Raw genomic sequence first — 24,490 nt, 5'->3', positions numbered from 1 at the left:
TGTACTTGTTTTAGTTTTTTTTATTCTACAACCTGTTTTTTTTTTTTTTTTTTTGTGAAAAAGAAGTAAAATGATGAGGGTAATAAGGGGACACTTTTTTTTTTTGCACAAAAACAGGTCCAGAGTGGGTGAAGGGAGATTGAGTAATGCTCAGAAGTAGGGATGAGCCGAACACCCCCCAGTTCGGTTCGCACCAGAACCAGAACAGGCAAAAAATTTGTTCGAACACGCGAACACCGTTAAAGTCTATAGGACACGAATGTTATTGTCCTAAAAAAGTGTTTGGGGACCTGGGTCCTGCCCCAGGGGACATGTATCAATGCAAAAAAAAGTTTTAAAAACGTCTGTTTTTTTGGGAGCAGTGATTTTAATAATGCTTAAAGTGAAACAATAAAAGTGAAATATTACTTTAAATTTCATACCTGGGGGGTGTCTAAAGTATGCATGTAAAGTAGCGCATGTTTCCTGTGTTTAGAAGTGTCCCTGCACAAAGTGTCATTTCTGAAGGAAAAAAAGTCATTTAAAACTACTCCCGGCTATTCATGAATTGTCGGTCCCGGCAATACAGAGAAAAGTAATTGAAAAAAATGACAGGGGTCCCCTCCCCCAGTCCATTACCAGGCCCTTTTTTTCCCTTCAAAAATTACATTTTGTGCAGGGAACCAAAATAAAATATAAAAATGTGTGGGGGTCCCCCCAAATTCCATATCAGGCCCTTCAGGGCTTGTATGAATATTAAGGGGAACCCTGCATAATTTAAAATAAAATGACGTAGGGTTTCCCCAAAAAAGACCCTTCAGGTCTGTTATGGATTTTAAGGGGAACTCTGTGCCGAAATTTTAAGAAAAATGGCGTGGGGTCCCCCCAAAAATCCATACCAGACTCTTTATCCGAGCATGCAACCTGGCAGGCCGCAGGAAAAGAGGGGGGACGAGAGAGCGCCCCCCTCCTGAACCGTACCAGGCCACATGACCTCAACATGGGGAGGATCTCCCCATGTTGATGGGGACAAGGGCCTCATCCCCACAACCCTTGCCCGGTGGTTGTGGGGGTCTGCTGGCAGGAGGTTTATCGGAATCTGGAAGCCCCCTTTAACAAAGGGGACCCTCAGATCCCGCCCCACTCCCTATGTGAATTGATAAGGGGTACTCAGAAGCCATTTAAAGCCTGTTGCACACTTAAAAACCACCTTCATTTTACCTTCCAGTGACTCTAATGCAAGTAATATAAATGCCAAAATTGTACAAAAATATCCTTATGTATGCCAAAAATTCAAGGAAACAAAAGCTCTATTTTTCACTTACCCCTAATTTTGGGGCAAGAATTGATTTTTTGAGATGAGATAAGGCAATGGACAGAGATTTTGCCCAAAAAAAAAAAGGCATCCCATAATATGAGGTATTTTTGAGTGTTCCACAAGCAAGATTTTGTAGCTGTTTATTCCAAACTATACCTGCACATGATCTCGTGTGTAAGTAGGACCCGACACATTTCTGGATTCTTATCCTGTCCTTCATAGATAATAGCCTGCAAACAGAAAAAAGAGGAATGTTAGTGAAGTCATAAAAAATAAACTTTATACTACTATTCAACTGTAGGCATCAGGGTGCTCCAAAAAGCAACCAGCACTTCACTTTGTGCTTACGTACCGGATTTTATTGAATATGTCTACAATTTGTTATTTATTTTAGAAATTGCTAATATTTAATAAGACAGCACTGATTAAAAAATAAAAATAATATTTTCTGATAAACAATTATGTACTCTTTTCTTGCTAAAGTTATTCAGAAACACAAAGAACACACAAAGTACGAAATGTAGTACCTAAGAGGTAGTATAGTTCCTAAGGAGGACCAGTCAAAAAGCATCTTACAATCTTAATTACCTTTTACCTTTAAAGGGGTTGTAAAGGTTCTTTTTTCTTTTCTAAATAGGTTCCTTTAAGCTAGTGCATTGTTGTTTCACTTACCCTTTCCTTGGATTTCCATTCTAAATGTTTTTTTCTGTGTCTGAATTTCTCACTTTCTGTTTCTCCTCAGTAAGCTTGCCCCCATCATTTGGCTGGGGGTTAGTCAGCCAGAACAGCTTACTGAGGAGGAACAGAAAGTGAGAAAGTCAGACAAAAAGAAAAAAGAAAAAAAAAATCGAAGGAAAAGGTAAGTGAACCAACAATGCACTAGCTTATAATAACCTATTTAGAAAATAAAAAACAAACCTTTACAACCCCTTTAAAGCTGAATTACCTTTAAAGCTTAATAACCTTTTACCATAAACTACTCATTCTACCTAGGGGATGATAAATAAAGTGATATACTTACGTTATACCTCACTCCCCTGGTAGCCAGCTTTCACCATCACTATATGAAGCTTCTGGATTTTGAGCAGATCCTGGTCGCCCCCAAGTACAATACCAGATGCTGGTCTGGCACTGCAGGATGACACCAGAAAGCTGGAAGCAGTCAGTGAGAGGACAAGGCTTTGAGGAATACGATAAGTATATCACTTTATTTATCATCCCCAAAGAAAAGTGAAAGCTCAGCTATAAATGATATTACCATCTGGCAAACTGGAATGCATTTGGTTGATATGGGCTATCACATTGCTCTCTGCAAACATAGATATTTTTCCATAAAGTGTGTCTGAAATCAAAACCTTTTTTCAGCTTTGAATAGATATGGAATGGAGAGAACGTCTCCCAACATTTAGGCTATAAATACTCTTTATTGTTACACTAAGTTGTTCCCTTGTGGATGTATACATTATTACTTTGTACAGTAGAATACCATAAATGAAGAGCTGGCAAGGCCCGCTCTTCTTCATTGGCTGCTGTCATAACAATTGATGGGATTTTAATTATGATCATGGAAGATATGGTAGGGATGAAGATTAGCTGTAGAAATTCAAGGGAAACTTTACAAACCTTACAACACACACACACACACACACACACACACACACATACAACATATGAACAGGCTCTGGGGGAGATTTACTAAAACTGATACACACAGAATCTAGTGCAGCTGTGCATAGTAACCAATCAGCTTCTAGATTTTATTGTCAAAACTTAACTAATTGTTGATGTAATCCTAGCTCCTAAACCGCTATAGATACTTTACATACCCTGCACAACTGCCGTACCAAGAAAGTAGAGGTAAAAACCATAAAAATGAGTGTCAGTTTGGGGAACCCTTTCGCTGCAATGAAGTGGATTTGAGCAGAGCAGGAGGCAGAAGATTTTACGTATTTCTTTGCAGGTATGTGCTTTTCTGAAAGCATTTTATTACATGACAGTGTCATAGGTGTGCTCATGGGGTGTGCTGTGTGTGCCTAAGCACACTCTAATCACCCAGTGTGGTGCAGATTCCCCCTGCTGCCCTGGCCCTCCTGTGTCTACTGAGCACTGCCGACTTCCCTCATCTCTCACCGGCTGCTGCGGGGGATGTTTCAGGATGGAGAGTCAAAGAAGGGGCCAGTAAATCCAATCAATCACTGTTCATAAATATGCTTCAGTTTGTGAATGAACAGGAAGCCACTCAGAACATAGCACTAATATAATGTAAAAATGAATACAAATAATAAAATTGTAAGTAATAATAATAATAACAAAACTACTACTACTGTCCCCTGCCTTCCTGACACCATCCACTGCTTTTCCAATTCATTCACTGTGTCCAGCGCAGCTGGGGCTGCAGAGAAGGGGACTGGGGAATCTCTGTCCTCAGTCCCTTTCTTTGTCTCAAAAGTGAGACATCAGGGGTCTGTTTAGACCCCTGATATTTCACCACAGCCCCCCAAGGGGGGGGGGGGGGTCCTAAAAAAATTGTAAAAATAAAATAATATTGTAAAAAATAAAACAAATAATACAATTGTAAATAATAATAATAACAAAAAAACTACTGCTACTGTTCCTTGCCCTACTGACTCCATCCACTGCTCTACTAACACTGTACTATGCCCTACTGATGAAGTCCACTGCCCTACTGGCACTGTCTATAACTCTACTGACTGACACCATCCACTGTCCTCCTGACACCCACTTTTGCTCTACTGACACATCCACTGCTCTACTGAGACCATCCACTGCTCTACTAACACTGTACTATGCCCTACTGATGAAGTCCACTGCCCTACTGGCACTGTCTATAACTCTACTGACTAACACCATCCACTGTCCTACTGACACTAACTTTTGCTCTACTGACACGTCCACTGCTATACTGACACCATCCACTGCTCTGCTGACACTGTCCAATCACCTTTTGACACCGTCCACTACCTTACTAACACCATCCATGTTTTAACACATTTTAAAATTATATATATATATATATATATATATATATATATATATATATATATACACACATGTGTGTTTGAGCTTTGGGGTGCACACCCTAATGCAATAGGCTCTTTTTAAATCTGCTATATCAATAACTAACCAGGGAACTAGCTTTTTCAAAAGAGAAGCTCTGCATTGTCAGCCTTCATATTTCTCTCACTCTCTTATAACACTTCTTTGTGGCTAAACAAACGCTATAGTCAAATACAGGAAATGCTTGATTCTCTGACTTCAAACTTCAGAGCTAAATTTCACCAAGGCTTGTCAAGGAAAGTCATCTATTTTACATGCCACACAATAACACAAACATTCTTAGGCCCGGTTATTGCTACAATCAAAAGCGGCTTTAATGCCTAGAACCAAAATAGATCGCAGCCTAGTGTAACCTCCTGAATCGTTAAGTGACTTGCAGAGAAAAATGAACAATTGTCGCCATATATCAAAGCTAGTAGCAATCACAGAAATGTCAAAAGTATACGGACCTAATTGTGGTCATCTTAAACAGGATAGGGCCTGACAGGTCGTAGAACTGGGGTTTTGAACATCGGGTCCCTTGGAACAACCAGCATTGTTCTGTGAGGGCCAGCATCAGGTCTATCTTATAAATATGAAATGGAAAAGCTCCACAAATCATTTACATTTATTTTACCATACAACCAGGGTCTATCATTTAAACACTACTCAGGTGTATGTAACAATTCTGCTTGACTGCTATAACAATGTACTACTGTAATGTTTTCCATTCAAAAGGCTACTGAAGCTCAACTCCGGCTTTACTTATAGGGCACTTTTAGACTGATTTGCTTTAAACTGCCAGAAAAAAACACCTATGCATTAATGGAGAGTTTTTGCTGCGCTTTTACAGCATTTACGGTGTGGCTTTTAAAAGACATGTGACTCAAAAACGCTCAGCTGGGTCTTTTTGATGCAGTTCACAATGGGGAGGAGCATTTTTGGGGCAGTTTTTTTAACTTCCCGAACCTTTCTTCAAAAATGCTGCAAGCAGGATGTTTTACACCGCAACAGAAGCACACTGCCCCAGTGTGAACACATTCATAGGTTTTAAAGGAAATCATTTTTCCTGAGCTTTTAGGCACTTTTTTTAATGCATAAGTGCTTAAAAAACTCCTCAGTATGAAAGCAGCCTTAATCCTGCATAGTTGTTGCTGCTCTTTTGTACCAAAATTGCTACTACCTAGGGTATCTACATGTAAATGCAGTCTACCTAGAATCATCCACTCCTCCAGACCAACAGACACCCATGAAGGCATTTTAGTATTTGCATAGCTCCTCCCGAGAGCCAGTCCACTGCTTTCATCAGGACTGAGGGTTCTTGTGAGGAGTACTGAGGTAGGGTGCTATGCTGTTTTCAGGAAGCCATGTACAGCACTCTGCTGGTCCCTCCCACCAGCTGTGATCTGCCTGTGTTACATAGAGAGGCACAAAAACCCAGTGATAACATCACTGAGACTAAAATAAGGTATGCAATAAAAACTGAAATGTTTTATTTAAAAATGTCTTTAGCATATTGATGAATGAAAGGGGTTCCGCCTGCCTTAGAAAGTCTTGATGAAGAGGGTCTTCTGTAACCTCGAAACGCATAGTCTGCAACATCTTGTGTCACCCCGATTAAGGCATAATAAAAAAAATTGCCATGCAGATGACTTCAGCATTCATACAGGCATAACATAATGATTGCCATATTATTTGTAATATGATTATCTCCTAAGGCTGTCAGCTCCATCTAGTGGCTACATTACAGTATGTTTTTATTGAGGTATTTCAGATGAGTACTACCGCATTATGGCCACTAGATGGAGCTGCCCATTTTTCTTTTGGACTCTGTGGCAATTGGTGTGACAGCCACTGTTTATTCTTTTAAGGTGCCCATTTCAAGAGCGGGTGACAAGCAGAGGATGTACTTCATAATGCCCTGAATGTGGTTGTGGTTTGTCACATCCAAGTGGTATCAGACCAGCACTTAAAAATGAAGAAGGCTCCTCTCATTTCCTGTTGGGACTAAAAGTGAAGGGAGAGTTTGGGTTTGTTACAATGTGCATTCTTTATATATATATATCTTTCTATCTATTTATGGATAATTATTGGACGACTGATCATCACACCTGTAAGGACTTGCTGGACATGCAATTCCAAATCAGTGGGGCACTAAGTTGCCCCCAGCCAACCCCCTTTGGAGCAGTAACAACCTCCACATATCTGACAAGGCTTTCCACAATATAAGAGAAGTGATATTACTATCACATGTCATCAGAGTGGCTGTGCCCCTGTATTGTCAAGATTGCCATTCTTTTGCCTACATTGTCCTGTTTGTTCAAAGAGCATATTACTATAATCTACTCCCCTGCATGCCTGCTACTATCAAACCATGGCTAATATAATTTTGTGTCACCAAGGTGCACGAACGCTGGCTACGCGCTGCTAAAATTTCTTTATAAATGTTTCCCTATAAGAATGTTTGCAATTTTCTAAACTTTAGTGGGGTCAAAACAACGTTTGTTTTCGACCACATTGATGAGAATATTTGAACGGGCAGGATGAAAAACTTCTTCTTGAAAGAACACATTTCTAATTGCGTATGCGGTTTTCACTTGGGAATGTCCAATTGTTTCGAAATTTAATGTTAAAATAAAAAAAAATGTAAAGTTCCTTTGATCGATGTTCATCAAATGTGCTGAGAATTTACGTGTATGGCCATTCTAGTGTATGGGCAGCTCATATATGTTGTTCTTAAACCCTCCAATTCACCACAGTTCACTATTAGCCCACTACCTGGGCCTTGGCCACCATGTCAGGCTCAATAACTCCTGAACATTCCTGGGAATGATAATATGTGTGAGAGGACACAAGAGGGGACATTACCACTCCGGCCCTGGGTGTGAATAGCACCACTCAGCTCGCTAAGTCCTTCAGTGAATATAAATATTGTTGTGAATGAATGAAAACTTATATAGCGCAACACATGCAAACTTAATCGCCTCTGGGCGATTGTGGTAGCAGTACAGGAGAGTTGGGGCCTAGTTGGGACTATTTTCCTTTACCCCACTGACTGGAAGTTTCCTAATAGTGCAAAAAAATTATTATTCATGTTCACAGCTCTATCACACTTTATGAGATATTTGAGCATATGAAGTGTAGTAATAAAGAGATATTTACACTGGGGCCTAGAGGAGTTCAGTGAGGCCCTGTGTGAAAACCCAATTGTAGTTATAGCCAACCAGCATTTCAGCTGTGCAGCTGCTCCCACAATGCTTTGAAGATGTTGTAGTGTACATCATTACCACAGTCCAGTCACAGCTGAAGAGGCCTATGAAGCCTATTCTGAAGTTTTGCACAACTCTCCTATATCAAAATGAATGATTTTTTTTTTTTTTTCAGCAAGTCTACAACAAAGAAAAATCACTAACTCAAGAGGCATTGTCAGCTGAGCCACCATGGCAGGTTATTTGACAGTAAAACATTCCCAGTATGCTTAGTGATAGTGCTGCATTTGAATGCTTTGCAGGAGGAATGTGGTAGTAATTGGTAGCTCTCTTCCATTCGAGTGCCATTTGATCACTATGTTAAGCTTTACTTGCTCCGCCAGCATCTTATTAAATGTTTGTCGCTGGAGAACAATGCACCTGCCGCAGACGAGGAGTGAAAGCGGTGACATTTCTGTCATGGCTTCTCATCTCAGCTCGGCACCTCCTGATCGGAGAGCCAAGTCACACTACCTACAAGACATATGCAATTTTCCTTTCAATTCTGACATCAGAGTACTGTAAAAACATGAACCTGTACACGTCTAGGTCCCTGATCCACTCCAGTCTGCCACATGCATCTGTCTTCTTTTTTTTTTTTTTTTATCCCTGATGTTTGCTACACATTGAAATATTGTGGAATTACTGTGTCAGACAGGAGGCTGCTAGTCAGGTTCATTGTGAAAGTTAATGGCACAGACAGGCCTCAGTACACCTAAGTGAGTGGGGTGTTAAGGGATTAGGTCAGGTGTCGTACACAAGCAACAACGTCAGCCAAAAAAAAAAACCTCTCTGTAAAGGAAGAAGCTACAGATGCAGTTTTTAGTAGCTGAATCTCAATGCTGAAATCGCTAGTAACTAATTGCCAAGTGTAGCGATCAATTACTTTAATGTTAAAGGTAACTCCACTTTCGTGGGGGAAAAAATAGCAAATAAACGAATAAATAATATAGTGTATATATATGCGATACAAGTCAAGTTGTAATTGAATGTTATTAAAAATGACCTTTCCTTTTCAATTTGCAGCCGCTGTTATTTTCTATAAATGCAAAGCAATGTGGCTACATGGAGTTGTTCTGTACACAAAATGTGCACTAACCACTCCCCAAAAACATAATTTCCTGCTTGTGTGATTGGCACACTGATCTTCCCAGAAGTCTGCCTAAGACACAAGTCAGATTTCAGGCATCACCTGCAACAAAAATTTAATTTTTTTGTGAGATACTCCCAATAGGAACACGTCTAAAGGGATGCAGGCCTACCAGATTTCCTCATTAGTGTTCTGCAGCTGCTACAGCTGATTGACAATTATGAAACCACTCTTATTAGACTCACTTAACCAAGAGACACAGACAAACACACATTGATTTCTTTCAGAATAGCAAAAGTTAGGAATCTGCAATAAAGGCTGTTATAATCATTGTAATGTACATAGATAACCCAGAGGGGAAAGTTTTTTTCTCAACAAAAGTGGAGTTATACTTAAACTATACTTCTACTGGTGTAGCTTACACCAAAAAAACAACATTTGTTCATAATATTTCACTACTCATAGAGCCTCATTTATAAATCAGTGGTATAGTCTTACCACTGCTTAAAGAGACCTTGTCATCAGACCATTCATTTTAATAAAAATCTTCCCATGAGAATAGGTAAGTCCATTTAACTAATGATGGTATTTGCCTGTATAATTCTCCCTTGTGTAGACATCCAAAAGCCCTGATACTGCTGATGGACACTGCCATAGGTGATGGCAACAGTCCCAAGATACACAGAGCTGTCACTCCCATGTTCTCCTCCCTCAACTGAAGGGCAGAGGAGCTTTGCCAGCACAGACAGTAATTAGACATTCCAAGAGAAGGAGAAGGCTATTACATACAAGGAGGGAGTAGTCAAATTTTCTAACGAGTTCAATGATCCATTGCAATTGAATAAAAATTGTCTATAGAAAAAAAAAACACTAAGTATGTATGTAAAATACATGGCTTTTTATGCCTTTACAAGTCGGTGAAAGGGTCTGTTTGAAGGAAAACATGCAACCCACATACGGTGTACTTTACAAATATGTTTACACTACCCTTGCTTTGGTTCAGAATAATAAATGATAAAAAAAGGTACTGGGAGGGGACCAGCCTACCCACGTGACCTGTCAAAATAAAGTCAGCTTCTCGTTCAATGCTGGTGTTCTCTCCGCAGTGTTAAACAGGGAGAAATCCATAGAACACTGCAGAACATTTTTTATTAAAATACACAGTATCTAAAACCATAGATTTTTTATTTAGGTTCAGACAGACCTAGTATAGGTTGGATTGATATCAGTTTATTTTTCCCGCTTAAGAGATTTCCCTTAATTTCTTGCCCTGGACACACAATGGACTCCCCATGTTGGTTGAGACCAGGACAGGTATCCATCGGATGATTTTCGCTGCAGTACAGTCTTGGATTTCTCATTACTCACCTCTCTAGCTGCATTTAACGTGAAGTTATTCATTCAGGAGAGCGGGAAGGATGCTTAAGTGGCTTCTACACAATGTGAAATATGACTGGTTATGATGAGGTAGTGTAGTGATTTAGGTTCTAATGGTGTGAAAATTTGTAAAATTAAAGGTGTGGTAATATAAAAAGTACTGAAAAAAGCAGTGGGGATATATACTGTAATGGGCTTGTTTTAGACAAGCAGCTTCCTTGACTGAATTTTGGTCTTTCAATGGTCCCTCTGTCATTCTGCAGTGCCTGGTAAGCTTTGCTCTCAAAAAGACAGAGCCAGTCAGAGCTATGACATAAACTATCCTGTAGCTCCTGAGAGCCTCTAAACTCTTTAATCTGTTTCGCTTTCCATCAAGAAGCATTTTGTGTGCATGATACAATCAGCTCTTCTGCATCTGACTGTTCTCACAGAATATTACCCTGTGATAACTACATCTCTACATTACCAGCCATAAAGCAGCTAAATCTCTTATAAGACATTCTGCAAACCATTATGACTCTATCCGTCAGGATAAACTTCAGATATCTGTGATCTTCAAAGCGCTCGATGCTACATCTCTAGAACTGATATCTCCTTTGTTGCCTTCCCAGAGACATCTTCATCTCTCAATGCCTTTCTATACCAGGGGTACTCTGACCCTCTGGGTGGTATAGAGGCAACTTCAGATACAATCTCTAGCAGGGTTCATGTGTGGCCAAGAGATTGGGCACAATCTATCACTGGTATGGAGCATGCTCCCATGTTGGTGCACATGTGTTAGCATGCATGCCAAATGTGCAAAGTATTGGATATTTAAATGGAAACCATCCCAGGATGTACTGCAGTTTTCTCACTGGTTCACAGCATAGGTGACAAATTTTGTCATTTTTCTATAACTCTACAAGGTCAAGATTCATACAACTTTTCTTACAGACTCTTTGGTGAAAAATGGGTGAATATTAGGCGAACGTTGTGGTAATTTTGGGTAAAAACATTTATAAATAACACTAATAATACTACACACAATAATGATTTGGGATCAATTTTATGTAATATATATATGGTAAATATATTTACACATTTAGTACAGGGTAAACCCTTAACTAAGAATTCCAACAGCACGTTTGGTATTTTTAAAGCTAAGGTTGTCTCCTTTCAGTCAGGCTGTCTCTCACTGAAACCTCAGCCAGATGGAGGGAAAGGAATAGAGAGGGAAAAGTGTCAGTGCTCTGACTGATTTACTTATGTTTTTTTAAACTCAACCTTGAGCTACTGAGCTCCTAAAAAAACAGGCGAATAAAAGTAAAGTAAAAATAAAAATAAAAGTCGAAAAACAGGCCTTAAGCTTCAACTGCTGATAAGATATGTGAATATAAAATATTCATACAAATTCATTTTTATACATGTTTCTTTTTAAGTATTTTAATATTTTTTACTGTATGTATATATATATATATATATATATATATATATATATATATATATACATATATATATATATATATATATATATATATATATATATATATATATATATATATATATATATATATATATATATATATATATATATATATATATACACTTGCATTTATATAGGACAACTGCAGGAGATAGCTTGCTTATGGTTTCAGTGTCTTGATAATGGTTTTACTGCCATTTAACAAAATGTACTATATTTTTACTGGTACTATGCAACCACAACCTGTGGCCATAATACCAACAAAACATAAATGTGGCCATACTCATGCATGGTTTTAAAGAAAGCATTCCTGGGCGAACTGTTGAAGCTCTACTTGCTGTTCAGCAAGGCCCTAAGCAAAAAGAATCACATGTCAAAATCGGATGACAAAACCTGATTATACTACAAATTTCCATTGATCGCATCCGCCCATTAAAATCAGTAAGCTTACATAACTGCGGCTAATGCTTGTGTAACAACTAGTAAGATGTAAGCGCTACTACTGCCCAGCTTGCTTCAATTGCCTCTCACATTCCAGTAAAGATGACCAAATGCTTGGGTTTGAATTGTTGGACTGCATGACTAAAAATCGCCTGTGAACCCTAGAACAGCAAGCTATCATAATATCCCTTTAAATAGGCCCTTGCAATTATAGTCACTCCAACTGTGTTAAGCACTTGTAACTGTGAGCATATGTGAAGTGGAAAACTGACTCTGGTAGTAGAGAGGCCGCGCAGGCTTGATGGACCTTTAAACCTGAACTGCGATGGTTTTTATTAGAGGCACATTACATAGTGATGATTATTTTAAACGCGTTGTGTAGCCCTTGCGTCCCATGGGGACTGTTTGCAATAGCCCGACAGGGTGATGTCATACTGTACCTAGCGCAGATTTCAATGACATCATCCATTGTAAGAGAAACAAACCACAGTGCATTATCGCCCAGCATCCCTCTCTAGAACATACAAGAGATCAGATTACCGCCTTGAAAACAGAACTGCAGCGAGTGTGAAAAACAGGACCCAAGAGGATGGAAATTAGGAACAGAATGAAATACATGCAAATCAGCGCAATTCTCTGTGCTGAATTCACAGGCTGTCTAATGTTGTACTGAAAATCTTATTTATCAGAAGGTCCATAGTTTTTGCAAAAAAATCTGATCTCCTGTAATTTCCCACTGCAGTAATGGCGAATAAAAGTCAAGACTAGATTGGTTGGTATGGGAAAAAATTTAACTAATTTAAGTATATTTTAGCAAAAAAACAGCATAGGCAACAACCCTAAGGCCTCGTACACACGGCCGAGGAACTCGACGTGCCAAACACATCGAGTTCCTCGGCCAGTTCAGCCCTGAAGCCGCCGAGGAGCTCGGCGGGACGAGAGCTCCCATAGAACAACGAGGAAATAGAGAACATGTTCTCTATTTCCTCGCCGAGGTCCTCGTCGGCTTCCTCGGCCGAAAGTGTACACACAGCCGGGTTTCTCGGCAGAATTCAGCCAGAAATTCGGTCGGAAGCTGAATTCTGCCGAGGAAACTGGTCGTGTGTACGGGGCCTAAGTGATACATGTACATGTAACTGATAAATACATGCAGTTTTGGTAGTACTTAAACTGAGGGTTATTTTGCTTCCTCTCTAAACTAATTTCTATATAACTTTTTTCCTAATAAAGAAATAGAAGGTGGTCACATGTCTCATTTCACCGCACATCCCAAAATGCCGGCTTTATATTCAGGATAGCAGGTAATCCAAATAATTTATTTTTGCTAATTGTATATCCACAACCGTTCTTCTTTAACACAGATACATACAGTGTAATGATATAAAGCCATTTATTCCAAACTTCATACAGTTTCAGACTTGTTGACCATAATAGGTGCCGTTTATGAAAACTTTGGCTTCTATGGTGTAGAGCACATCTGTCAAACACAAGTCCCACGGCCTGAATATGGCCTTCCAGGCAATTTTATGTGGTCATTGCACCCAGGGCTTTTTTTCAGCTGGATCGAGGTGGAAACTGTCACAGATCCCTGCCTGCCCTGCACTCACTGCGGGGACAAGGAAGATTCAGATGGTAGGTGCAGTGTGGGATGGGGCATCACACAGTAAGCTGCACTGTGATCCCATCTGTGCCCGGTTGCACAGATTCTAACCAATGATCTCCCTGTAAGTGAAAGAGAGAGGGGCAGATTCGCCTACACTGCCAGGAGGTACACTCCTCAACCCTGCATTCTATGCATAGTGCATCCCAAAACTGCACTCTGTGCATAGGACACCCCTGAACTCTGCACTCTGTTCATAGGGCACCCTTGAACTCCAGAAATAAGGCACTCATGGTATTTATTTCCTGGTATATGTTCCTCCCAGAGTTAGAGCTTAATGCGGTTAGTCAGGGGAGGGCATGGTCAAGTTCCTGCACCTATTCTCTGAGACAAAAAGCCCTGGGAAAATGTATATGGTCTTACAGATAAATCCAGCCCTTTGAGGGCAACCATAATGCTAATGCAGCCCATGATGAAATTGGGTTTGACACCCCTGGTGTAGAGCATCCATTCTCATCCAGGCTTCTTTGAAAACTTAGGATTACTCAAGAGATTTCTATAGGTGCTTTGAGCTGTACCAAACTGACCTCCTATCTGATGCATAGGTCTTCATAGTTTCAGGTCCAACGTCACTTTGCAGAATCATCTTTTTAGCTTGCTGTTAGGGTAGCATTCTGATAACCACTGTAAGGGGGGCATTCTTCCCACTGACCACCAATAGACCTTGATGAACAAATCTAAACAGGGGTTTCCTAAGATCTGATCATTTTTTCAAGGGTTCCTCATGGGTAAAAAGGTTAAGAAACCTTTGGTGTTAGTGGCAGTCAGTCACCTTGTATCAAGGTCTTCTTCTAACCTATCCATACATGGCCAGATCAGCTGTAACTGTGGTTAATCAACTCTGAGTTCACAATCTGCAGAAATGCCATATGTGTCAGTTATAGAATGGTCTAAGTAAGTTTTCCCCAAAGCGCAGCCTGGGGGGCGGATGCATTTTTTTTTGCTTGTCTTTATCTGGCCCTCTGGGCACTAGTGAAACCAACAATGGGGCATAATTCCTGCTATTGACATCAAAAATGGGGCACAACTTCTCCCACTGACACCAATAAAGGGGCATAATTTCTCCCACTGACACCAACAACAGGGCACTATTCTCCCCCTAATAAAAAAGATGGGGAACTGTTTACTCCCACTCATGCCAGGACAATTTTTACTCCCACTGGCCACAGTTTCGCCCCCCCCCCCCCCTAAAGTCTGAAACACAGTAATATGGCCCTTTGCGTAGAAAGTTTAGGAGACCCCTGGTTTATGTCGATGGTTGGGCATTGTGGAAACGGTTGTTTTAGAGATGTGCACATACAAATGCAAACACATCTTTCAAAAAAAAGAATCCCGGAACAGAAATGTTTTCAGGTGAGAAATTTCCTTCATCCTCCCACTGGCCACAGTCTGACCCCTCTAAAGTCTGAAGGACAGCAAACTGGCCCTTTGTGTAGAAAGACCCCCAGTTTATTTGGATGGTTAGGGGATTGTGGGAACTGCTGTTTTAGAGACGTGTACCTGCTAACGCAAACCCTCAAACAAATCTCCAAAAGAAAAATACCTGAACAGAAATGTTTTTGAGTGAGAAACTTCCTTTTTAAAATGTATGTTGATGTTGCCAAGGGAATGGTAGTAAATAAGGTTTACTTGTGTGCACTTTGAAGAACCAATCACATGCAAGGGGAATAAAATCAATAAAAAAAGGATGCTTGCTAGGACATTACTGGTTTAACGATGCAAGCACAGCTTCACTTTATTTACGTAGCTCAGTGACCAAAATTTTTGCTAAGTGAACATTTTCTTTGGTAAATCAGCCTCATTGTTTTCAATAGTATCTGTTTACACTAGTGCATTTTTGAAAAAAAATAATGCAATATATTTTTTCCCCTTCCAGTCAACTCTTTTAAAAACGCCACATGGCATAACACATCCAAAGGGCTAAACACATTAGCTCATGCCTTATGGTGCGAATGACCCCTAGTCTCATTGAAAGATCTGCGTTACCAGGCCAATTTTATAATGACTTAATTTTTCTATGTGTAGTAACATTATTGTATATTTTTTTATAATTACAGTGAAAATATCAAGCTGTGAACCATATTTTCTATATACCGTGTAACAAAAAAAAAATCATGTAAAAATAATGACTTTCTAAAAACAAAACAAAAAAAGAAAGAAGCAATATTCCACCTTAAGATGTTCATTATTCAGTGTTTATATCCAGGTCTCTGTTACAGTGTTGCAATCTGCCATCACCCCGCACCAAATGACTACAAATCCGCTAATCTATATTCAGAGTTCACATGCAATTTGGCGCTGGCGTCATGCCGTCGCAGTCAGGAAATCTCTGGCTGCGTAAAATCAAAATATCAACATGGGATTAATAAAATACATCTTTGCTAATATGTTCATTTTTAAGGTAGTTCAAACATTCACTTTGGTAGCAGCTCTAGCGTAAATATCCCGGAACAAATGGTGATATGTAATACAGGAGGAAGCAGTTGGGATGCCAGACTGGAAAATACATTAGGCCATCTGGCTCAGGCAGCCTCTCCAAAATCCTCAGCTTTGTTTTCACCCCCCGACTCCAAACAACACATTTTCCACTATGATGAGTGTACACTTTCCTAAACACGCTTCCTGATCATGCATGCAAATTTCCCACTTTGTTTACATGATTAGATTTATTAATTTGCTAGGGAAGAAAATAAAATAAAAAATGCAAGTCAAGATCTAAAGCTGCAAAATATATAAATAAATAAAATTGGCTAGCTTTGCAATAAACTAGTAATTATTTTTGTGCTTGTTTTTATTAAGAGAAAGGTGTTAGATTTGGTAACCCTAGTTAGTTTAAAATAATCTTTTGATTAAGGGGAATTATGATCTTCCTTTCAAATTTCCCCTAAAGGAAAACTATAACAGCATTTTCACTTTTTTTCTACAGTAGATATAAACTCTGACCGAATTACATTTAGTGTGCTTTGGGCATGGAATATTGTGAACAATTTCTATTATTTTTTGAATAGAATACTTGGTTTTATTTATTGTTTCCCTTTGTTGCATTTCAGTGCTGCAGATCTGCTCCAGCCTCCTTGCATTCACCTTATGTCTACATGCACTCCAGACATGGCTACGTGGCATTACTTAGAGACGGTTTCCTGATGGTGACAACAGTGGACCATGGCTGCTTAAAGGGTCACTAAAGGAATTATTTTTTTCAGCTAAATAGCTTCCTTTACCTTGCTGCAGTCCTGGTTTCATGTCCTCATTGTTCGTTTTTGCTTTGATGTTGCTGTAAATCCTCTCTGTTTTGGACACTTCCTGGTTGCCTGTTTCCTGATAACCACAGTACTGGGAGATTTCTCACGGTGGTCACTAATCAAGGAGGTGTGTGTAAAACGAAACTGGATTGGTGCTGAGGAGTTTTAGACAAAGTATCACTGCTCTCTATTGGCTGACTGCCCTCTAGTGGCTCTCTGTACATCAGAGAACCAGCAAACAACAGCAAAAACGAAACTACACTGCAGGCACATTATATGATTGTTTTTTTATCTATTTTTAATCATTTTTAAAAGGAATCAGTTAACTATTATGTCTCTATGCCCTGTAAACAGTCATTTCAGCTAAAAAAATGTTTTCCTTTAGTGACCCTTTAAAGACGAAAATTTTTTTGTGACCTGCCAAGTAAAGGCATAATGTGCTAGTATGAATCGCATACTAGCACATTATGTGAAACTCACCTGCAAACTAAGCTTTCATCATCCCCGCTGGAGGCCACATCCATCTTCATTCTGGGGTCACTGACTCCGGCTGTGTGATTGGCCACGTGACATAATTCCCGTGCATGCACACGGGAGCCGCCGGTCATGGCACATGGCTCGGCCATTCCTTTAGAGCGCATGTTCCTTTTATTCATGCATAACTGCATTAAGGGTCAGGGTCAGGTAGCAACTAGGGTTGTCACCTCATCCCTTTAAACCAGAACACAGGAATTACAAAGGTTCTGAGGCTAATTTAATGTAGATAAGGCATATACAACGTAATCAGCCACAGAACCTGTGTAATTAATATGTGTTCAGTTTTAAAGGGATGAGGTGGCAACCCTAGTAGCAACAGTCCCAATTTTTCTCTTAGAAAGGGTTTATTTCAATGTAACCAAGCCTAGCAATGAATGTTAATTATTGATAAAAAATCTTTTTTATCTATATGTCTACAATAATTATATAATATATATGTCTATAATTTGTAACTGTTATACATGCTGTACATGGGACCGGCCATATTTACTTATGCAGGTTTTGCTTTCTTGCTGTGTAGGGCTACACAACAGTTATGCTGTATTGCTCCTTCTCACAATGAAAGTCTAGGCCTGGATTTACTATAGTGTGAAGTTTTATGAAGTGATGTGACCAGATTTACCAAAGTAAGCTGAAGTGGTCTGTGGTCACTCCAAGCAGTCTGTTCTCTGAGGGAAATTAAAAAAAGTGTTTTGCCTTTCTTATGATTGGATGTTTGACACAAAAACAGGTTCAAGTCAAATCACTTCACACATTAGGAAATCTATCCCAGTTCCCTTACATTAGTAAATCATGTCCCTATGAGTAGCTTGGCCCATTGAAAACAATGCACTTCCTCAGTGGCTGCAGTCCCAGCCTGAGTGATTGGAGTGCAATTAAGAGCGCCTTCTAGTGGCTAATATAAGTCTCTCTATATTTAATAGAACATAAAAAGGACAAGCGATCATGTAAAATGTAAAAGTCAAAAATGACTTAAAAGTCAACACTTGCATAATACGTAGAAATATGCTCTCAATGAAAATACACAATTCTGTCCCCTGTAAAGGGACGTTTTAGCACACACATTTTTTAATTAGGAATGTACATTTTACCTGCAAGTCATTTTTGCTATAACGTTTGCATTTTCATGTATGTCAGATGACACAATTAGCATGTCTCAAAACCTGGGGTCCAGAGCTCTGCAATTACCGATCTGAGCTGGAAAAGATTAGGTCCGACCTACCCCTTTCTCTCCTTCTACAAATGACTCGTACACACGGGCAAGAATCTCGTCAGGAAAAAAAACGTTGTTTTTCCTGACGAGATTCTTAGCAAGAATCTCTTGCCGCCCGAGTGTACACACACTCATTTCAAAAGAACCGCGGTTCTCTTGAAAGGCAAGAACACGGTGACGTCATCGCGTACAACGAGCATGTGATGCCGTCGCCACCATCTTGCTTCACCCTACCTATGCCGTGAAAGCTACCACGCATGCGTCAAAGTCATTTCAAGCATGCGCTGGTTTCCACTGCGACAGGTAAGTATACACACTTTGGGTTTCTCGTCGGGAAACAGGCTGACAAGAATCTTGACTAGAAAATAGAGAGCAGGATAATTTTTTTTTTCTCGTCGAGATTCTGCCCAGATTTCCAGACGAGAAACCTGAAAGCCTCGTACACACTCTCGATTTACTCGGCAAGAAATCTCTGCCAACAGTTTTCTTGCTGGTTCTTGCTGTGAAAACCGAGCGTGTGTATGAGGCTTTAGTCTTGGGAGTATGTTCATCAAATTGAAGGACCAATGCAGAGATATGGGGATAGGGGGAAGACATAGCTAGCCTCAGTTTTTACCAGAAGAACTGAGAATATTTGGACAAATATACTCCACCCATTTTGGGACACTTGTGTAAAAAGCTCTAGGTATGTTCAGACTTCTTCAGGTACCTCCAGTGTATGTAGCTTAAGATAATGACAGGTCAGCTTTACAATTTTACTTAGCTCTTTGGAAAATTCTGATACTTACAAACTCAAGTCTTCCACTGAGTAAATTTGTTATGCTGTTAATTACAACTGTCTAAGATGGGATTTACCTCACTGTGAAGAGATTTCCTTCCACTATATGTTGTCTGTACAGAACAGGAAGTGAAGGAAACCTCTTGAATGTGACACAAAGGGAAAATAATGTTTTGAAGGGGTTTGGTTTAAGTACTCTATACTATCTTATTAAAACGTTTTGAATTTAGATAACTGCTAAAATGATGAACAGTATGCTGGTCACAATCACACATAAAGCTAAAAATGTCCGAAATTGGACCGAAATTCATCTGGATCATCAGGGACAAGCAAAATTTCGATTCATGTATGGGCAGGCTGGAATTTTGCATTTTATCTACTTTTCGACTTCTGTACAACCAGCCTTTTGGTTTTTCCCCATTGCATCAGCGACACTGGCTATAGCCAGCAGTGTTGATCAGTGTATTCTGACACTGGGGAAGTCTCCCTGCTCTGTAGAGCACAAAGGCCCATCTTAAATATGTGGATAGGGGATTTAAAGTCCTTTTTTTCATTGAACCCGCTAGTTGAAAAAAAAAGAACAGGCTGCTTAAGTATTCTCTGTAATAATACAGATAGAAGAACCATTACCAATGCACACAGGTCAACCATAGAGAAAACTCCTAAATACATAGCAATCAACCTAAAGTACTCAGTTCTGCACATTGCTATTAATGCTGAACTCCGGATACAATTTGTATTGCATTGTCACATTGAACCAGCTTGGACCAATGTAAGTATGTATGTTCCACACCTGTGAGACTGCTGTGGAAGCTGGAAATCATTGTAGTTGTCACCGCTACTACAGTGATTGCAACAGTCTTCTGCATCCTGTGCCAAGCAGCGCTGTATATTAACCAAAGGGGTCACCCGTTTGGCATGGCCAACATTCAGAATACACCTTTCATTTTTCCCAATGAATGCAAATCCTTCTCTGATTGGACAAGCTGGAAACCATGACTTGATTGCCCTGCTTCTCTACCTCATCCAATCAGAGGATGATTTGCATTCACGGAAAAATTTGCAAGGCTCGCTCTGAACATTGCATCTATGAAGAAGCGGCTTGTTACACTAGGATAAGACTAAGTACACCATCTCCTCCCCTCTTCTCTTTTACATGGTAGGCAGGTGTTCTCTAGTCTAAAGAGGTAGCTGAGAATAACATTGAAAACAGTGCAGCACATCCTGAGAGAACAGGAAGCTACAAGTTTTTTACTTCACTTATTGGACAGATATAACAGAACGTTACATTTTTAATGATTTTCCCTTTAACAAACCAAAAGGGAGTAAATCAGATAAGTACATTGTTAGAGTTTACAGACTTTGGAATCTACAGTATTTACAAAATAAATTGCTAAGGCATTTACACAGCCAACTAGAGTAATCCCGTAATATGTCTAATAAATATATTTCCCATGATTACCAGTGCCATCTAGTGGTCATAATGCAATCTTTTGCTGTTATTTCAGGTAAAAAAAATTATGACCTGTACAGTAGATGGAGCTGATGATCATAGAAAATACACGTATTAGGCACATTACAGGGATTATTTATGATGGCTGTGCTAATGCTGAGGAATTCAAACAGCAATCCTTAACAAACAGACCCACTAAATTTTCATATATAAAGTATTTTTAGAAAAAGGTATTTGCTCCTCTTTCTGTGTAAGATTAAAAAATCTCTATCACATAGGTCTGTCAGTATCGATCTGTGAATAACAAGGGCTTGCAATTCATAAATAACTATTTCACATTTCACACATTCATGTGTGGGTACCGGAAACGTAGTTGTGATCATTATTGTGAGATAAAATAAACACAATTAAAATAACCCGCCCTGGTGACATGGTGATTATATAAAACACTAGTAATTGTCATCATTCATTTTAAACCAAAAGTGCACCTTACGCACAAACAGCTCAATTCTATAAAAGTGCGGCGCAAACTGTCGGCGCTATATAAATCCTGTATGATAATAATTATAAAAGATGATGAATTTGTTTAAGGATCGTTTGAAAGTCTGTTCTGTTTCTCAATCATTGATTTCATCTCTGTTAATTAAAGAAGACATCGGGAAGAAGCACCTTTAGGTGATTCACCTGCTGCTGTTACACGAAAATATGTTTTCTACCAAACAACATAGATGGGAATATTCCAATGTTTAACCTAATTCTAATAGAATTTAAAAAAAAAAGGTTCTACGCCTTTTAATCACTTTCAAATGAGAGTGGTGCTTGTAAAAAAAATCCATATATTCTCCACGGGTCATAAATTACAAAGTCTCGTTTGACTAGGTTTATGTATCAAGTAACCTACACTCTTCCTAACAAGTACCCTATTAGTGCAAAGAGAATATAGTGACTGTAGTGATGGGGAAATGGGGGGAGTGAGGAAGAGAGAGAAAGAGAATGAAGGAGACTGAGGCCTCGTACACACGGCCGAGGAACTCGACGTGCCAAACACATCGAGTTCCTCGGCCAGTTCAGCCCTGAAGCCGCCGAGGAGCTCGGCGGGGCGAGAGCTCCCATAGAACAACGAGGAAATAGAGAACATGTTCTCTATTTCCTCGTCGAGCTCCTCGTCGGCTTCCTCGGCCGAAAGTGTACACACGACCAGTTTCCTCGGCAGAATTCAGCCAGAAACTCGGTCGGAAGCTGAATTCTGCCGAGGAAACTGGTCGTGTGTACGGGGCCTCAGAGAGAGGGACAGAAAAATGGTGGAAAGTGTCAGGAATAAGAGAGATAGAAAGGGAATGAAGGAGAGTGTTTGAAAATGAGAGAAATAGGAGGATTTAGAGAGAGAAAGCGTGAGAGAGGGAGGATCAAGAGAGTGGCAGAGATTGAGGGAAACAGGGAAAAAGAGAATGGAAAAGGGAAGGAATTAAAGAGAGAGAGAAATATTATGAAGAATGACAGAGATTAAGGGAAACAGATAAAATACAAGAGAGCGACAAAGGATGAGAGAAAGAAGGACACAGAGAAAGAAAGGAAAGATAACGACAGGGATTAAGGCAACTGGGGAAAAGATGAGGAGAGATAAGAGAATATAGTAAGAGAAAAAGAACGAAGAAGAATGGAAGGAGAGAGACAGAAGGTGATTGCCAAGGAAAGACAGGAATGTAGATGTTCTACCGAAAGAAAAGGGAACTGACAGCGGAAATAGCTGCACAGTAGGTCACAAAATATCATAAACTAATGCCCTGTACACACGATAGGTTAGTCTGATAAAACGGTCTAATGGATTTTTCCATCAGTTATCCGATGAAGCTGACTGATGATCAGTCGTGCCTACACACCATCAGTTAAAAAAATGATCGTGTCAGAACGCGGTGATGTAAAACACAACGACAAACTGAAAAAAATGAAGTTCAATGCTTCCGAGCATGCGTCGACTTGATTCTGAGCATGCATGGATTTTTAACCGATGGACGTACCTACAGACGATCATTTTTTTCTATAGGTTTTTTATCCATCGGATAATTTTAAAACAAGTTCCTATTTTTTTAACCTATGGATAAATAACCGATGGGGCCCCCACACGATCGGTTTGGTCTGATGAAAACGGTCCATCGGACCGTTTTCATCAGACTAACCTATCGTGTGTACGCAGCATTAGAAGAACATAATACTCCACATAGACACATTTTTCGTATACTTCAAACACGGATCCTATCCACAGCCCCATAATTCTTGTACCTATATATGAAGCACATTCCAATCGCTGTAGAAACCATACTTGCTTTAGTAAGCCTAAAATATATTCTAAATTAAGATTATTTGAATTAAAAAGAGAGAGCGAAAGGTAGAAGGCAAAAAGTTAGGGCAAAACAAAAACAACAGAGGGTGATGCAATAGAGTTTGAGTAAAATAAGAAGTATGAGCACAGAGGAATAGGTGGGACCAACAATGTGTACTATCCAAGTAACTTTTATCCCACCAGGTAAAGGTGACATGTAAAGGGTAGATCTTCTTCAAGCCAAAAATAAATGTCACATTATAAGGACTTGCTGGTGGTTTCGCTATTGCTGAGATAAGCCATTGCTAGTGGTGTAAAACTCTGAGGAGCAAACTAATTTCGAGTGAAGGAGGAAAGCCCAAAATAGGGAATAGAAATAAACATGGGTGCCGAGCAAGAAAGGGTAGGAGAGGAGGAAAGATGTGGAATGTAAAAACAGAATGGTGAAAGATAATCAGACCATCAAGTTTCTTATTATGTAGCATGTTAGTCTTATTTAGAACAAGTAGAACTTTTCCAGTTCTGGCTATGGAGGAACAGATATCAGACAAAGATCTACCCATCCTTATACAAGTCACTATAACGTTAGGACCCACTGTGATCCTTGCTTGACACTGACAATGACAATCCTTTAATCTTTAATAAAAACCCACTTTCAGAAAAAAATCACAGCAAGGTAAATCTCCTTGTAGAATACCAAATATTGGTGCCCACCAACATTGCCTATCACTGCCTCCCAGCAGTGCACACACCAACAAATAATCACAAGCAATGCCCAAAACTGGAAACACAAATTGGCCTTTATTGAGTTGCATTTAGTTGGCTTACATAGTACCACACGGCTCTGACTTATTGTTACACCACCAAAAGAGAACCTTATAAAACTGTCTGAAATCTCCTAGGCCAACCAGTTGATGCTCTGAAGCTCAGAGGTGTTCTGTCAGGCCTTGTACACACGGTCGGACCAAACCGATGTGACTGGTCCGTCGGACCGTTTTCATCGGTTCACCTCTGAAGTGGCCATACGGCCTGATATGTGTACACATCGTCAGTCCAAAATCCGATCGGGTCAGAACGCGGTGACGTCAAACACACAACGTGCTGAATAAAACGAAGTTCAATGCTTCCAAGCATGCGTCGACTTGATTCTGAGCATGCGCGGGTTTTGAACCGATGCTTTTCTGTACTAACCATCGGTTTGGTCCGATGGGGCAGCGGTCCATCGGTTCGGTTTTGAAGCATGTTTTAACATTTTGGACCGAAGGAAAACAGACCGATGGCCTATACACACGGTCGGTTTGGTCCGATGAAACTA

At 39.8% G+C, this 24,490-nt stretch overlaps 1 protein-coding gene across 5 annotated transcripts in view; it reads right to left on the bottom strand.

Annotated features, from left to right (window-relative positions):
- EBF1 (EBF transcription factor 1) overlaps window positions 1–24,490 on the bottom strand; it is a 449,855-nt gene that overhangs the window by 412,532 nt on the left and 12,833 nt on the right. For all 5 annotated transcript variants that reach the window (XM_040345069.1, XM_040345072.1, XM_040345067.1 and 2 more), the window contains exon 5: window positions 1,454–1,527. In XM_040345069.1, the coding sequence (XP_040201003.1) occupies window positions 1,454–1,527 (74 nt within the window). The remainder of the gene's footprint in view (window positions 1–1,453; window positions 1,528–24,490) is intronic.

Source organism: Rana temporaria, chromosome 3 (assembly GCF_905171775.1).
Source record: "Rana temporaria chromosome 3, aRanTem1.1, whole genome shotgun sequence".
NCBI classification, from domain to species: Eukaryota; Metazoa; Chordata; class Amphibia; order Anura; family Ranidae; genus Rana; species Rana temporaria.
This window is presented reverse-complemented; position numbering and strand designations above follow the sequence as displayed.